Raw genomic sequence first — 16940 nt, forward strand, 5'->3', positions numbered from 1 at the left:
TTGCAGCAAACAGAAGGCATGTTCCAAGAACTACACCTTTCGTTTTTCAGGAGCAGCATAGCAGCAGCGATCAAAGGAGATGTTAGTGAATAAATGTATTTTAATAATTGATAGCATGGCTCTATGTAAATATTGATAGCTAAGATACTCACTTTAGTAAAATGTTTCTGAGAAAAAGGAAGATCGAACGGTAAATTCTGGGAAAGGAAGTAATGCTTGGCAAGGTACTTTTTAACTTCTTTTTCAAACAGATGTGTTAATCGTACACATAGTAAATTTTCTTTTTCTTCAGAATTAAGGGGACAGAGAGCTTAGACTGCAGCCTGCTAGTAAGAACAGTGCGGCAAACAGACTTCATAGTTCTGAGAGGAAGCTCAGCAGATATATGAATGGGATTATTGGTGTGGTTGCCTGCCACAGCAGGGAAAGGATTCACTGCCCCCGGAGGCAACTTTCCAGTCCTGTGCCAACTCATATGATTATTTAGATCCTTGAAAAAGGCGCTCTGAAGCCCTGCAGCAGCACAGGGAAAAGCAGGGCTGATGTTTCAAACGGTTTAGAGGAAGGTAGGGTGTGAGAGGACGGAAAACTTAAAAAACAAATGTGAGGTACATCCTAAAGAAACATTTTTTTTGTTTGTTTTTTAAATGTAATTTTGGTGAATGTCTTCATGTCCATTTTAAGAATAAATTTTGCACTGATGAAAGAGTGCAAACAGCTGTATTTCAAGCAATCAGAAATATCCGTTTCCCGTTGGCAGTAACAGGTTCTGACACAAGTCAGTGTCAACTGCAAGTATATAGATGCATTTATGCATAAAGTTAATCTGTGCATATTATTTTAACCACGAATGACAGAAAGCATACTTAGGTGCATTAAACCCATGTATGTACACACATACACACAGCCACTTAGCCATAAAACAAAGCGTCAAGGGCACCCTGCCTATGAACCTCAACACTCTAATTAGAGTTGCAGGGTCATGCTCGGCTTTAGCTGCAGCAGCAGCGTGCAGGCCAGGCATCCCCGGCCCCCGCAGCCCCAGAGGCAGCTCCGCCGCGCTCAGCACCCTGCGCCGCGGCTGCCCCGCTGGCACCGGGTACCGTTCTGTGCTGCGTGTGGCAACAGGGAACGCCAGCGAGTCACGACCCGCTGACCGGCGGGGTAAGGGATATCCATTGGGATAACTCGAAGCCTGCATATAATTTAGCAATATTGAGGCTGGTGCATCCACTAAACACTTCACCAAGGGATGAATTACAGCTTCCTGCTGGTAGTTTGACTCTTGGAAGAGTTCGCAGAGCTAAGTGGATCGCTCCGGGTACCAAGATAAGGGAGCGTGTAAACGCACGAGTGCGAGAACAAAGGAAATAAAACTCGGGGTGTACATGCGGGTCTGGCAAGGAGACGCGCTGCTGCCAACTCCAGCCGCGGCGGGAAGAGGGGCAGCGGCAGGGCGGGCGCAGCGGCATTTCTGCTCCCGGGAGGGACAGAAGCAGCTCCGTCTCCGCGGCTCCCTGCCCTGCCAGGGGCGGGACCCCCGCGGCTGCTCCCCGGCCGGAGCCGGGCGGTCTCCCAGCCTGGCGGGCACCGCCCGCCGGCACCGGCCTCAGCCTAAAGGAAAGACCCAGGCGCAGCGCTGCGCCCGGTGCCGGCGGACGCCGCTGCCTGCATCCATCCTCCCGCTCCCACCCGCGGCCCGGCGGCGGGACGGGACACGCCGCTCCGCTCGGCTCCCGCCCCTGCCTGCCGGGCGGACGGGCTGCCTCGCCTCGCCTCCCCCGCTCCCTCCCTCCCGCCGCCGGCCCCCCGCCTCCCCCACCTTCACCTCAGCCGCCCCCCTCTGTCTGGCTCCCCCCGCTCTGTCTGGCGGCCCCCCCCGTCCCCGCCGCGCTTCTCGCGAGAGCTGGGGATGCCGCCGCCGCCGCCGCCACCGCCGCGGAGGGGGAGACACTCGGGGGGAGCCAGTGACGTCGGGAGTTTTCCTGAAAGTCAATAACGAGCCCGGCGGAGGCGGCGGGAGGAGCCGAGAGCGGGGCCCGGGCGGCTCCGGGGTGAGTGCGCCGGGGGGAGCCGCCGCCGCCGCCCTCCTGACCCCGCGCATCAATGCTGCGGCCGCGCTGCCCGCCCGGGTGCCTCCCTGCGTAGCGGGCGCGCAGCTCCATGTAGCCGCCGCCGCCGCCGCCAGCGCCCTGGGGCCGGAGCCGCCTCCTCCCGCCCCCGCGGAGACACCGGCCGCCAGGGACCGCCGAGCCCGGCGGGGGGACAGGGGAGGAGGCAGCGGCGCCCTCCCTCCCCTTCTCCCCCCGGAGCCGCCGCCGCCCTCCGGCTCCGCAGCAGCGCCCGCGGCGCCGCCGCCTCTGCAGGTACGGGGCGGGAGGGGCCCGGGGGGCGGCGGGGCGCTGGGGCGGCGGCGCTGTGCGGCCGGGGGGTGGCGGGGAGCGCGGGGCGGGGGCGCCCGTGGCCTAGCGCTGCCGCCGGCGGGGCGGGCGCGGAGGGGAAGGAAAGGGGGGGGGGGGGTCGCCATCCCGGTGGCGGGGGACTGAGGTGAGGAAGGGCGGGGCGGGGAGGAGGGGGCGTTTCAGCGGGGAGAGGTTATGTAACGGGGCGGGGGGGCAGGGGCAGGGCAGGGCGCGCGCCCCGGGGCTGCCTGCGCGGGGCCGGCGGTTCCCACGCGGCGGCGGCCCCTCCCCGCCGGGCGCGCGCGCGCGCCAGTCCTCCCCCCCTCCCGCGGCCGTGCGTGCGCGGGGGGTGGCTCGGGGCGGGATGGCGGTGCCGGGAGTAGCGCAGGTCGTATCCGCTGGGAAGTTCTGTGCGTGCCTGAGTGTGCGTGAGCGCGTGTGCCCGGGTGCCCCTGCGCCGGGAGCGGCGGCGCGGCCGGCGGGCCGCTGGTGGCAGCGCCTCGCCGAGTGATGCTGCCGCGGCCGCCGCCGGCGGCTCTGGCTGCAAGTAAACAAACCGCCCCCCCCCGCTCCGCCCCCCGCTCTCCCGCACCGGCCATCATGGAGGCCGGGGCCCACACGCAAAAGTTGATGCGCAGCCGGCTGTTAGGGGTTACCGGCCGCGGTACCGCGAGGAGGTGGGGCCGGGCCTGCGGCGGGGTCTGCCCGTAGGCCTGCCCGGGCCGGGGAGGGGGGGGGGGCGGGCCCGCAGGTGTGGCTGCGGGGCGAGGAGCTCCGAACGCGCCGGTGGGGTGAGGCAGGGGCAGCGCACGTGTCTGTTCGCACCCCAGATGTGCGTGGGTGCAGCGGGGGGTGCCTGTGCGCGTACGCATCCAGAAACCCTGCGGGTACGTGATGCGGGTCGGTTTTGACAGGTCAGTACAGCGCCTCCGAACAGAAAGTTACTGGATCGCCCCGTTATATGTTGTAGTGTAAATGCGAATGGTCGTGATGTAACGAGCAGTAACAGGCTTAAGTGCTGTGCGGTTGCTCTATGTGAGCTGCGCTGCTTAGTTTCCTTTTGGATGGGAATTTAAGAGGCATGAAATAGCCAGTGCTGTTTGTTTCACTTTCTTCCATGGTACATTATTTAAAGAGTGTATGTAAAAAAAAAAAATAAATCTTATTTTCTTACAGCTGAAAAAGAATAAACGATTTTATCTCTCTTGACCTTTATTCTATTTTTTTTTTCTTTAATGTAATTATTAGCTGACTGGCTACTTGGATGTATCTACATCATTTCATCATTGTTATGAAAACATGTCTCAGACTTGATTCAGTTAGCCTCTGTTTAAGCGTTTCATTATGAAAATTACGATATACCTGATACCTGCATTACCAGCCTTTTTCAGTACTGAAGAAACTTAACAGCAGTCTCTTCTGCTAATGTTTGTTTAGGTTTTACTGAAACTTTGCTAATAGGCAGACGTAGTTCCCCACATTTATTTATCTTTATTTCTCAAGGCAAGAAGCATGCAAATAAGTAGATCTAAACTTCTGACAACTAACATTTTAAGCGTGATCTCTTGTTTCTGCTGGCTTCTGTATAGGCCAGTTCTGGCTCTTCTGCCCTGGAGTATGGAAAGAGTGTACAGGGGATAGGGAAGGAAGCTTATTTTGACTTTTAAAGTAAGTGTACTACTTAAGAAGATTCTATTTGTAGGATTGTTTGTTTTTTTGACAGGAGCCTTTAAGTTGACCCCAATATCTTTAATTGGATTGGATTGCTAATTATAGTCCATGTTGATATATTTTGTTTGGACGCAACCAGTAAGTCAAGTTCAAATAAGGGCCAAAGAAAAACTGCAGAGATAAGAAAATGTCTCTGTTTCCTAGAAGACTACACATAATATTTGAATAACTTGATTTTTCCTCTGTGTGTGTGTATACACAGGCAGTAGTAACAAGACTGTCTTGTTTTGGACAGTTTATTCTATGGTGTATTCCTACTTCCTCTGATGAGGTTTGCATGGATTCAGTAGTCTCCTTAGTCTCATAAATAGGTTCGTAGAAAGCAGTATTTTAGTGTCTTACTCCCTCATTTGTTTTGCGTTTTGGGGGAGGATGATGTCTTGTTAAGCAAAATGCTACTGTTCTATGGGAAGTGGATGAGAATTCAGGCAGGTACAAGTTTTTATTTTGCCCCAGTTGAAGTAGATACAGTTTTAAGGATTTACACTAGGAAACATTGACTTTTTGACACTGGAACAAATGCTTTGTGAAAGCGAAAATAGTTCGTTGGGTTTTTTAAGTTAACCCAAAAAGACTTACTAGAGCTCTGTTATTTTTTGTAACCCAAGCTTCTGTTTGCAAGATATTACCAGAAAACATATCTTGACTTCTGACTGCACTTTGAAAGAGCATGTGTCTGAAGTTTTGTATAATAACTAAAAGATCCTTCAGACTACTTGGAATTTGTCTAGCACTGATTGAGTGTTCTTTCACTTTCTGGGTGCACATTTTCCCAATTTAGAGAGACCTATTGAATAATCATTTCTATACCCAAGAAGCATTATTTGCTAAATAACTTTGAAATACTCAATTGTTTTGGAAACTATGCCACCATTACTACAGTGCTTGGTGTTAAAATACATTTGAAATCTCTGTGCTGTACTTAGTATAAAGAAGATACAGTTTCTTATAACCATGTTTGGTTATAGTTTCATTTTGTGCTGTTAATGCAACAGGGGAGGTGAGCTTGGTGACATGGTAGCCTAACTTTCCTTCAGTTTTGCAACAGAGACCCCAATATTCTTTGGCATCTTTTATGGCTTGGGCATACTGATGATTTTAATCAACATTGGAGAGCGGAAGGACATTGAAATACACTGAGTGAAAACTATTGTACCATACTTACATTTTGATATAGGTTATGCATAAATGAATTTATTTGCTTTAAAAATAATGCACCATACTGTAACTGTGTGTTTTGTAGGTATGCTAGTTGTCTATGTACCAAAAGCCCTCTGTTCTCTTTTTCCCAACTAGTAAAATAAACATTCAGTTCAAAATGTGCAGTGCTCCCTTTGCAAACAGCAGTAACAATTCAATAAGAGGGAAATAGTTAAATGTGTGCATCCATGAGTTTCGTTTACTGTTAAAACCTTGCTTTTATTTTCAGTGTTTGTATGAAATTTACAATCCACTTACTATTTTAAATAGTCTTCTGTATGAAAAGATTGCCAACTTAAGTGCCCTTTAAAATTGTCCTAGAATATTAGATTAATTTGTGTCATCTTGGATTCACATTCTGTTAGGATATGCCTAATAAGCATACCGTGGAGGGGGTGGGGGATACTTTCAGCACAGCACGTACTTCCAGGTGTTTCTCATTGCTTGTGAGGAAAGGTTTTCAGTGGGAATCTCTCTTGTCAACCAGAGACTTGCCCAATGTCGCAGGGTCTCCTTGGTAAATATGTTGCGCTAGTTACTCTCCTTAGCAACAAGTTGGCCTGGTATAGAAAAGATTATTTTCTAAAGAGAAGTTACATAGTAAATGGGAAGGCTGATTCAAAGTGCTTAAAAAAATCTGCTAAAGTCACAGAAACACAAAACCACTGGCAAATAATAAAACGTTGAACGTGAAAGTTAACTTTTTAGTGTTTTACGTAGTGTAAAAAGTAATCTTTAAAGTTTTGTTTTATATTTTCATCTTGACTAATTGTATGAACAACATTCTGGGCTACCTATATGAAGAGAAGGATTTATAAATGAAGCTTATTTAGACAAATCACTAATAAAAAGACTGCAGAAAATGCAAGAGTGTAGTAGTCGGTTGTTTGGCGTTTTGTCCTTGTTCCATAGCTTTAGGTCAAGGTTAAGTATGGGCATTCAGGTAGTTTTGGTGCACGCCATGGATTTCAAACAGATTCTTTTTGTCTTTATTAAGTAAAGGCGGTGTTCAGGTGTAGTAGGAGGCTGTGGCAAAGTTAATACTTCCAAAACAGTTCCCCCGGGATTGAATATCATTAAATGCTACTGTCAAAGAGAGTAAGCATTTTTGTCTTATGTACATGAAGATGCTTACTTTTGGTCAAATGTTTCTTTGATTTTTGATACTATTTGTGTCAACACTTATTATGGTTAGATTAAATAATATATTTTGAGTCCATCTTATCCAATCCTCTTTTCCATGTATTTCTATATGACTGTCTAGGTGTGAGTCATACTGATCAAAAATAGCATTAAGAACAAGTTGTTGCCCTGTGATATTTTACATTTTTTTCTCTGTAATATCCTGACTAAAGAACAGTAGTAATTTTTAAATTCCCTTAAGAATGCAACTGGGACCTCAGCATTTCATATGCATGTCTGAATGACTTGACAGCATGGTTTGTCAAACTTCCCTGGGCTGTCCATGTGGTAAAGTTATTTGAGTGCCTCCTATAACAGCAGCAGAGATGAAGAGCTTGCTTCAGAGATCAGTGAAGGTCTTACCACTGCCTTTTTGCAGGTGTGGAATGGCAGTGCCCAACAGTCAAAAACTTCTTGTACAGTTGATTTAGCACCACAGAATTAATACAGTATTTCTCAGATGAGTCCTAACAATCTTGCAAAACAATTTCTACCAACGTACATAGATTTTTTTCCCCTTAGCATTTGGTGTGCTTCTCGAGATAAGTGATCAGTGCAGCTTGCCTTGCGAGATTTCCTTAAAATTATTATACCTTTTTCTTACTGATATGCTTTGAAGCAGAGAGTTAAGGTTGTGTGTGTGAGTTTCATGTAATCTGGTTTTTCATATAACATTTGCCAAAGACTTTCATCTAGTGAGCTCTGCATCTAGCCTTAAATGTGTGTAAGCAATGGTATACCTTTGAAAACTACACAGTCTTCATTTAAGGTTGTAGAGAATTCCTTCTGTCCTTAGGAAATTTGGATCTCAAGTTGATGAGAATAGTGCTTTTTGAAGGTGAACAAGAAGATCCAAACGTTTTAGATTAGAAGATGATTACGTTCTAGTCATGTTGCAGTGTCAGAAGTTGACAGTAGGTTCAGCAATGTTTGATTGCTTTGTAGGAAGGAATAACAAAGCTCATCCCTAGAGTTGCAAGGTAATTCAGAATTTAATTTGTTCAATATCCACATAATAAATAAATCCTACTGTAAGAGTTAAACTCTTAAGGGAGGAAAGCTACTTGGTAGACATGTCACTGAACTTTTTCCATCTTTTATTTTAACAGTTTGAAAACACATTTTTATCTCAGTACTTTCCTTTTCTTGTTACTCATGGCACTTTACATATTTCTGTTTTTTATTACCTTCAACAGCGTGCTCGCTGTTTCATACAGAGTACGATGTTGTGCTGCAGAAAAGTTACTATTGTACAAATAGTTAAATGTAAGAGCTTAATGAAACTTTGTTTTTTATCTCATGATGATAACTTTTAAAATATCTCATCTCAGAATGAATAGGAATTTCTGAGTTTTTTTTTTGACTTCTGAAAATTAGATTACCTTTTTAAGAGTATTCTAGACATAGGAAGCCAGTTTTAGTTTGTTTTCAAAATATGGAACTTGTTTTTAATTTTGCTTGGTTGTTTGAGTCATTGCTAAACTATTTTTTTAAAGGGCAAAGGAACTTTGTCTTAAAAAGGCAAGAATTAGTATTCTTACATTAATCCTCATCAAGATAAATTTATAACATGTATGTTGAAGTGTTGAGTGGAATAACATTATCATAGTTGTGATACTCAGCTCAGCTAGTCCTTGATTTGACTTCCTTTAAGTCTCAAAACTCTCCCGAGTTGGTTGTCTCAGTAACTTTTTTTTTGATGCGTTAACTTTAGCCCTCCCTTCACCTTTTCTACTTTAAATGTAGTCTTTGGTTAAATTTCAGACCTATACTCTCATATGTTTTATCACACTGCTTCTGTCTGATTTTCAGTTATTGTTTTATGTGATTGGGGGTGGCAGAAAGGATTTAAAGCATTTTTGTCAATAAACACAATGCAAAACAATGGGTTGTTAATGTTTCACGTGGGATTCTAAAGAAACAGTTTAGTTACTTTTAGAAACTTCCTTTATACCTTGGTAAACAAAGTCAAGGGTGGCTTTGTTGACGGTACTTTAATTATACCTTTGTCCCCTAAAATAACTTGCTTTGTCATTATAATAGGAAAAGAAATACAGAGTGGTGGTTTCTTTTCTGATAAACTCATTCAGTTTCAGAATCTAAATAAAACACCTAGCTTGTATATTAATATTTCATTGTGCCTGTAGTCTACTAACTAGGCTTATCTGAGCATATATTAGTTATGTGCAGCTTTTTGACATACTGAAAGTGAAAATATAACACTGAAAATACTAAGGCACAAAGCATACGCATAAGCATGCTTTAAAAAGAGCTCTTTATCTTTTCCAAAGTACATTGTTTTTCCTTACCACAGGGTGTAGGGAGTGTGATTTTCCTGTTATCCCCCTCATAATTCCAAGTGAAGGGTTATGAAAAAAAGTTTAGGAGTAAATTTTTGATACTATTAGTCTTAAAGACATTGAGGCTTTTAGTACAAAATATAGTTCTATAAATATTTGCAATGCCCATCATGGAGATAGCTTGGAATTTTTTATATTTGTTTTAAAATTTGTAAAGTGTGAACATTTCTACTTAGAAAGTATTTAGAGGTATCTTTAAGTGTCTTAAATGTGTGTACATAAAGATTACAATTTTATAAAGTTTTAGGATCTATTGTCTTTTAATAATCCTGTTTTTTGGTTTCTTTGTCATGTCAAAACAGTTCATGTTTTGTTTTGTGATGGTTTGTTTTTTTCTTTTTTTTTTTAAGTTGACTCTAATAAATACTATCTGCCTGCAGGTTCCTTTTTCTCAGTCTAAGCAAGTGATAGTATTTAAATCAGTCAGTCCCCCTCAGAGCGTAAAAAGGGGCATAATCCATTCTTCTGTGTTTGAAGAGTAACCAAAATTCCATGATAGGTAGTTCGTAAAAGCCTGTATAAATATTCTATACTTTTTAGATAAAGCATTCAACTGAATGTGATTCTTCCATTAGAAATGTAGGCTAATTTGATTTAGTAGGTTTTGTAGCAATCTCTGTTCTGCAACATAGTCTTTTGTGTAATTTTTGATGATGTGCAATATATCCTTTAATTGTTTGACCAGACTTTTAGATAACAACTTTGGTAGGGGAAGAGGATATGCGTGCATTTTTCATAGAAATAAAACTTGGATCTCAGCTTCCAATCCTAAAGACAACTCTGTTTTCAGTTTAGAGCCTTATCTTTCGAATTCCTTGCTCTGTGATTGCAGTCGCACTGGAGACAGTTACAGCTTGTTTGGTTGCCTTGGAGGATTCCAACTGAGATTTGAGAGAACCTCTTAAGAGCTTGATCTGCGACCAAAAAAAAAAAAGCCCCCAAAGCAGGGAAACAAATGTATTTGTGATGGATGCCACCAGAGGATGACTGAGCGCTGGTTTTTTTGGTAGTGTGTGTTTTGTGTGTGCATGCACAAAATTCTTCAGTTACCTTTCTGAGAAATGAGGAGATAGAGATGATGAGATTTGGCTCTGCTTACGCTGAGGACCGAAGAATCCCAGTGAGTCAGGCAAAGTGAATCGGAAAGATTCACTTGCTTTTTTTTTTCCCCAAATGTTTTATTAAACAAATGGTTTCTTGTAAAAAGGGAAAATGGTGGTTCCCTTATATATTAAGAGAATAAGGTTGGATGAATCACTAAGTTGATAATGCTACAAGAAGTTATAGTGTTCGTCTCTGGAAGCGCTGAAACTGATCCTGTTGGTATTCTCTGGTAACTTGAGTTGGTAAATGTGAGGGTATCTGTTTTTTCTCAGCTCCAAAATTGTTGAGAGTAGGAGCTGGTGTTTATGAAAGTTCTTACAACAGAGACCTGAATCATACAATTTACACTGAATTTATGGGCACTGTCTTCTTTACTCAGCTGTCTCTTGTCATGGGCGAAATGGGAGGATGCCCAGATTCCAAGGGAGTGTTGTCTGTTCTTGAGAATTTCAATGATTATTCACTCAACATAGTGGTTGTTGAGTGTAGACCTGAACTACTGTTTTTAGTCCTTCTGCTTGGAAGAAATTTCGTTCCTTCTCCCCATCCACTGGGTCTGTGGAATTTAAAAGTACACATTGAGGGAAAGGTGTCTTCGTATTGAATGGTTCATCGCTCATTTTAATGGTTGGTCTTATAGTTCCTGTATGGTAGTGTTGTAAAATGAGCTGGTTCTTCTCTATATTGCTGTTATTCTTAAAGTTCAAGATGAAAACTGAAAAGGTGTTGGCTAGTTTTCACCATGGCTTTGGAAAACTGTGAGCCTCAACAGAGGGATCTGGAATACTGTTGCATGTAATAGTTTCTGCTTAATCTTTGTTCAGAAAGATGTCTTTGCAACCTCTACAGTTTGAAACTTGGAAGTGTAATGCTAGCTCTTCAGAAGTGTGCTGAATTGTTTCATCTAACACTATAAAAGTGGCTTAATAGCTTTCCAAAGAAGAAAGGAAAAGTTTTACTATTTTTTTTACCGGATCCAAAAAAATCCAGGTACTTTCTTCACATGACTGACTGCAATGGAGTAAATTTTTACAGCTGCGCCATAAAGCATGTAGACAATAGGTTCTTGTATGTATTATGCATATACATGACTATCTGATACTGTCTACAGAATACACACAATATACTGTTGGAAACGTATCTTCCGAGTTCTGTTTCATAATGTGGAGGGAAAAAAAAATCCAACCTGTTCTGCAGTTGCTGGAGCATATATAAAAACAAGACAAGTTTTTCCCTGTAGGAAGCAGCTGGAACGCAAAATGTCTTCAACTTCAGTTCTTACACATTTTTCCCTATTTCTGTGGGTTCATCCTTAGCGATAAGGGAAACTTTAAAAATTACTATATACCATCCACTGAAACTTGAAGCACATTGAGAGAGCAGAGTTGATTGCTAACAGGTATTTAAGTTCTATGCCAGCTGTGCAGAATAAACATTTCTGTAGCTTTTCTTGAAATAGTTGAACTGTAGGTGAAATGCTATTTTCATGTGAGAGTTCTTGTTCCATGTGTTTCAGGCAACTCCTTTACATCTATAGAAATCCTTTATTACATCTTCAGAGACGAAGGTTTCTGTATGACTATTTTTCATTAAGGTCAGTTTTTGTCATGATAAGAAGTAATTCTCAAAAGTCTGCTCTTTTAGAGCTTTGCTGAGTGACTTTCAGAGTAAAGGAATACAGCTTTTAGAAAGCCTTAAAGGAATTTAATAAGGGGCAATACTACAAATGGCTTCTTGAAAGTGTACTGTGAATGTATAGCCTTTATTTTCATTAGTCTTTTAATGCTTTGGTTTATCTCCTTCAGCTTCCTATGTAATTCAGCTTGGCTTTTAATTACCCATTAAGGGAGCGATCACTATAACAGTACAACTGTTGATAATTCTGCTTAAGTTGTTCCTGGTAATAGTGTGAAGCTAAACTGGAGATAATTCAGTTGGTTTTGTCACCGTATTTATCACATTTTTGTATTTTGCAGGGTTTGGTCTAAATTCAGTAAAGTAGTACACGTGATGAGTGAGATGCAATCCTACAGACATACACTTGAGGTTGTTGGGACACTGGCTGACATGAAAATTGATCATAGATCAGATTTTGATTGAGTAATACTAACTTAAACGTAATCAGTGGATAAATAGGGAGCTTTATGCATAAATTTGTTCATTAAAACTGGGTGTCTACTGAAATCATGGACTTAATGATCAGTATGTGGGCAGAAAAGATTATTGCTACTTAGTACAGAAGTTCATTTCTTGGAGCTTAGTCTCTACCAATAAAAATAAATTATTGCACTTTTCATAAGCGCATACCAAAATTGGAAAGTAGATTAAATTTGCCAAAAGGGTAAAATGTATTGCAGCATATGCCAGCCCAAGCTAAGTACTGTGTGTTACATTGCTTATTTTGTCTTTATAGTTGGAAAAAAAGTCACCTGTGATCAATTCTTAAAGAATGCAGTAAAAGTCTTGTAGGAAAATCGAACTTAAGTCAGATATTTGGGTACGAATGTGCTTACGCTTCCTTCACAGTACAGCTGCTTTTAGGTCACAGCTGCTTGACGCTCACCTCTGGCTTTGTAAAGGTTTGTGTGTTTGTAATAAGAGCTGATACAGTGCTGCTGTGATCCAGAACGGCAAAACTGCAGCCTGCTTTCAGGCGCGCCTCTTAATCCACTGGAATCTCTTTCCACGTACAGGTGATAGACTTGCTTATCTCTAGTTTGAAGCACGCAAACAAAAGTTCTGATAATGTCTGACCCAGAAAATAACTCTCACACTGTTAAGGTGAAGGATGTGGAAATGCATGTTCTGGTTATTTCTGCCATATGGACTTAGGTAATACAAAGTCTAAACACCTAAAGGTAGTGCGATCGATTAACAGTAATGAAGCTGTATAATGTCCTTCCAAAACCTTTCATGTGACAGTTTCTTGTAACTCTAATGAAAGCTTAAACAACGTTTAAGTCTTAAGGCAGGGTGCAGTTGCATAAACACAGGTGTCCGGTGTCCTTTTAGACATAACAGGGTATGATGCCAATGCAAAAGGCTGTGCATCACCTGCATAGGTCTTACTGTCATATCTGCCAGCGCCATGGAGATGTCTCAGAGGCACTGCATTGAATATTACTTAAACTTTGCAGTATTAATGAATTTAGCATTGTGTTATTTACTGTTTTGCAGCTGAAGTACTGCATGTTTTTGAAACAATAGTTCAGTGAAAGCAAGACTGTAAAATGGTCGCACTTGAGTGTTTCTGTAAAATCAGGTTGTACTGCATTTTTTGTTGCATACCACTTGAAAAAAATACTCATACCAAGTTTTATTTTGCACAGCACAGTATCCATACAGAAGTAGCCTTCCATCTAGCTGCTCTGCGGTGCAAATACACATTTTTCAAATGATAAATAAGAAATAACCTGCATGTGTGTAATGGTTTAGTTTTTAGCCTGTACTTGGTTGGATTAAAACATCTTATTTCCCAGTCCTTTCTCCATTCATTCGTTGCACAGATTGGTTCTAGCACAGTCGTATTTGTTTCTATCACGTGTTTACATTTGTTGGTCAATCTACTAAGTGGATATGTGTGTGCTGCATTTGATAGCACTAAACTGGTGTGCGAGTTCCTATTCTGCGCTAGTGCTGTGTACGAGCATGCTCCTGTGTGTACAGCTGTAGAAGGGTGTTCCTCCATCATCAGAGAAATCCCTTTTCTTGGCTTCCCACCCTTTTCTAGATGAGCATTATTTCAATGCATCCAAAGGATGGAGGGGAAAGGCAGTCTGCTGGCAAAAGGAAACCTCTCCTGCCCTCTGGCTTCTCTTCCTACTGCATTGTAGTGCTGTTCATCTCTTCACAGCTGTTAGGTACCCTCGGAGGGAGGTGGTCAGAAGAGAGGGTTGTGGCTTCTGAGTGGCATGTCCTGTTCCAGGGCTAACTTCCCTTCTGTCCCCTGCAAACTGAGCTTTGCAGGGAAAAGAGCACTCTTGTCACTGCCTGGCTTAAACTCTTGAGAGAATGTGTGCTGCTTCTTTTCATAAACTAAACACTGGCTTTTTTTGGTTTATTTGTACTCCTAAGAAGTTGCTTTTCTGTTTGTGTACTTGCAGATGATGCTGTTTTTAAAAACTTCTGTAAGTTAAGGATTTGTATTGGTTATAATGAAGTTATAGTGGAAGTAGGAAGAATGTTATATTTCTGTAGCCTTTACTTTTTTTTTTTTTTAAATTCAAGCATAAAGAAAATAATTGCATGGCTGGTAAACTGGTTATTACAGATTTTAACAGTTATGAGGATAACCGTATCCATAATGCTTATGTCTTTGGTTTTAAGCTCCTTTACAGAACCTTTCCTTCCATTTTCTTGCACTCTTGATATGATCAATGTAGCCATAGTAGAGGAACCACTTGTCCATTGCGTGGGTTCTGACAAACGTGGGAATGGTTAAAGCTTCTGTGGGTTCAGAGTTGGACCTGTGAAGCAGTACTAGCACTCTTTTCATTTAACAGCGTCCTGTGCATTAGTGTGAGAGAATTCTATTGTGTGCATTTTATAGAAGTGCCATACGACTTAAAATTTAACACATTTCGCTGCTTTTAAGCGTCACAGTGTGCATGGAAAATGTGCTGTGAGACTAGAAACACGATTCTGTTATATGGTTAATTAAAAAAAAGGCAGATTTTTAATATGAGCTCAGCCAGTGGAAGACATCAACAAAGACTTTTTTGTTGGCTGTCAAGTGAGAAAAACAGAAAAGACTGAAATTCTTTCTCTAATATTTCCTTCCAGGCTGACTCATCAGTAGAAATTTGGAAGAGCTGCAGAAGAGAAGCCAAACAGACAAGCTGATAACTCAAAGAAATACTCTTTTGAGTTGGGGGTTCAGAGTGGAGCCATCATGAGCGATGTTACCATTGTGAAGGAAGGCTGGGTTCAGAAGAGGGGTAAGTTCTACCTTTTAATGGAAAGTTCTTCTGACATATCATACGCTGTGCACAGTGGCATTACGTGGTTACACATAAGAGCATTCTTGATTTATCTTCTAGTCTGCAGCAAGCTAATCTGACCATATGGAGTTAATGGCCATTAAGGCCTTGGTCTTGTTAATACTTAACCCTCAGCACTGCCCCTGTTTATAGGGGTAACTGACAGTGAAGAGGAAGTTGGACTCAGTAATTTCCACTTAACCTTGCTGCTGCAGCTGCTGTCACCCATGTATCAGCCTAAGTAGGCTGTGGTGGCAGCTGGAAGAGATAGTAATAGAGGTGCACTATAGAAGGTTGCCTGGAAGCTGTTACAGATGTGATACTTTGTGTGAAACTTCCTAGATGCCAAAATCATTCATTGTGGCTCAGGTTGTATTACAAATACAAGTAGTCCCCATAAAATCAACATAATACTTCCATAAAGCTCAACATACACCTAATTACTTTGCAGACATGGGAGCCATATGATTAAAGAATATATTCCTAATTATAAGCCAGTCTAAAGTACAATTCTCTGTTACATTTGAATTCCTGTAAATTCTTGAGATGTCACTTTATAATGTGTCATTTGCAAATTTGTGAAGGTTGCTGTATATTAAGCTTTGAATGGGAAACCTCTAGAAATATCTGGCATTTGTATCGTGTAGTGAACTTTGGATTAAATCTTCCATGCTTCACGCAGCTCTGCTGTGGGTTGTGGTTGTGCGCATGATTATTTCCAAAAGAACATCATCTCTTTCGCAGAGAGAAGGTGATCTGGATTATAGGGTGATTTATGCCACGAGCTTCTGTGATTCTAGCCCAGAAAGATTTAGGCTGGAATAGTGGGAACAAAATTACCCTTTAATTTACAAAGAAATGCTTTGTTTCAATAGCAGTGTGTGAAGACAAAGATCATTATTAGCTTTGTTATTGCAGATTGACATTAAATGTCAAAGAAGCCAAGAGAATGAGAGAAAAAGTTTATTATTCTGTTATTATTCCTGCATAAATTGTATTTCAGGATGCATTATGGGTATTGTAGATGAAAATGGGCTAAAGTGTGTGAACCTTAAGGCCTGCTTCCTATTTTGGAATATATACTTATATTTATAGCAAATCAAATTTTACATGACAGGAACTATTTAAAATTTTAAATTATTTTTCCTTCCCATCTTCTTGTTTTTTGCTTGGTTTGGATATCTGATTTCCTTTTTTGATTATTTCATATAATTTCTTTCAAACGTATTAGAAAATGATTAGGATGAGCCAAGTAATTCTCTTTTATACAACATCAGTTCCTTCATGTAATATTGTTCATTCTTATTACACCTTGATATCAATTCTGAGCACTGGATGCGCATATATTAATCACTGGGGTCCAGAAAAGGACAATGTACAATGAAACTCAATGTCTTACTGAATATTTGAAATTTTGAAATGTAAAATAAAGTTTTCCCTCCACATGCTGTTTTACTATCTATTGAATAAAGAAAAGCCTACTGAGTTGAGATTTTGATGTCAGATTTGTTAGTAATTATTTTCTTTTCTAACTAAAGACATTTCATGACATGCATTTTTCCTTATTTTAATTAACTTTGGGTGAATGTATGGTTGTTTTTTTTTCCTTCTTGCTATAGGTAACTGTGTAGGTTTACGTGTTTTTTTTTTTTAATTATATCTAATTATCCTTAATTTTCTGTGTCTGACTTATTCCAGTTATTGGTGGATTAAAGCATTCGTTTTGTTTGTTTCTGAAAACAAAAGGCAAAGCGCAGTGGTGTTTTCCAGTGGCAAGAATTTATAAGCATTTAGTTCAATGGTTATAGTTTTCATGTAATTACAACTTCTACACTGACCTTGCTCTGGATCAAGAGAATTGGAGTTGTGAAGCGCTTTTTTTCTGTTGCCAAGAAAAAGTATCCAACCTTAATCTAAATTCTGAATGTTGGAATGTGCTTGGTAGAAGCTTCTTATTTTGCCAGCTAAATAATCTCTCTCTG

General features: G+C 41.6%; 2 protein-coding genes across 3 annotated transcripts in view; both read left to right on the forward strand.

Annotated features, from left to right (window-relative positions):
* Positions 1-1388: 1388 nt before the first annotated feature.
* On the forward strand, positions 1389-4069 carry LOC137660812 (bcl-2-binding component 3, isoforms 3/4-like). The gene is made up of 2 exons (XM_068395899.1): positions 1389-2366; positions 3992-4069. The coding sequence occupies exons 1-2, from the start codon at positions 1389-1391 to the stop codon at positions 4067-4069; spliced, it is 1056 nt and encodes a 351-aa protein (XP_068252000.1).
* Positions 2009-16940, forward strand: part of AKT3 (AKT serine/threonine kinase 3) — a 171952-nt gene continuing 157020 nt past the window's right edge. The window contains exons 1-2 of one of the 2 annotated variants that reach the window (XM_068408690.1): positions 2009-2054; positions 14762-14916. In XM_068408690.1, coding sequence (XP_068264791.1) covers positions 14871-14916 — 46 coding nt within the window. In that variant the 5' untranslated portion in view covers positions 2009-2054; positions 14762-14870. Of the gene's footprint in view, positions 2055-2077; positions 2367-14761; positions 14917-16940 lie in introns of those variants that run through there. The other variant, XM_068408607.1, reaches the window with a different exon arrangement.

The sequence above is a fragment of the Nyctibius grandis genome, chromosome 1, assembly GCF_013368605.1.
Source record: "Nyctibius grandis isolate bNycGra1 chromosome 1, bNycGra1.pri, whole genome shotgun sequence".
Classification (NCBI taxonomy): Eukaryota; Metazoa; Chordata; class Aves; order Nyctibiiformes; family Nyctibiidae; genus Nyctibius; species Nyctibius grandis.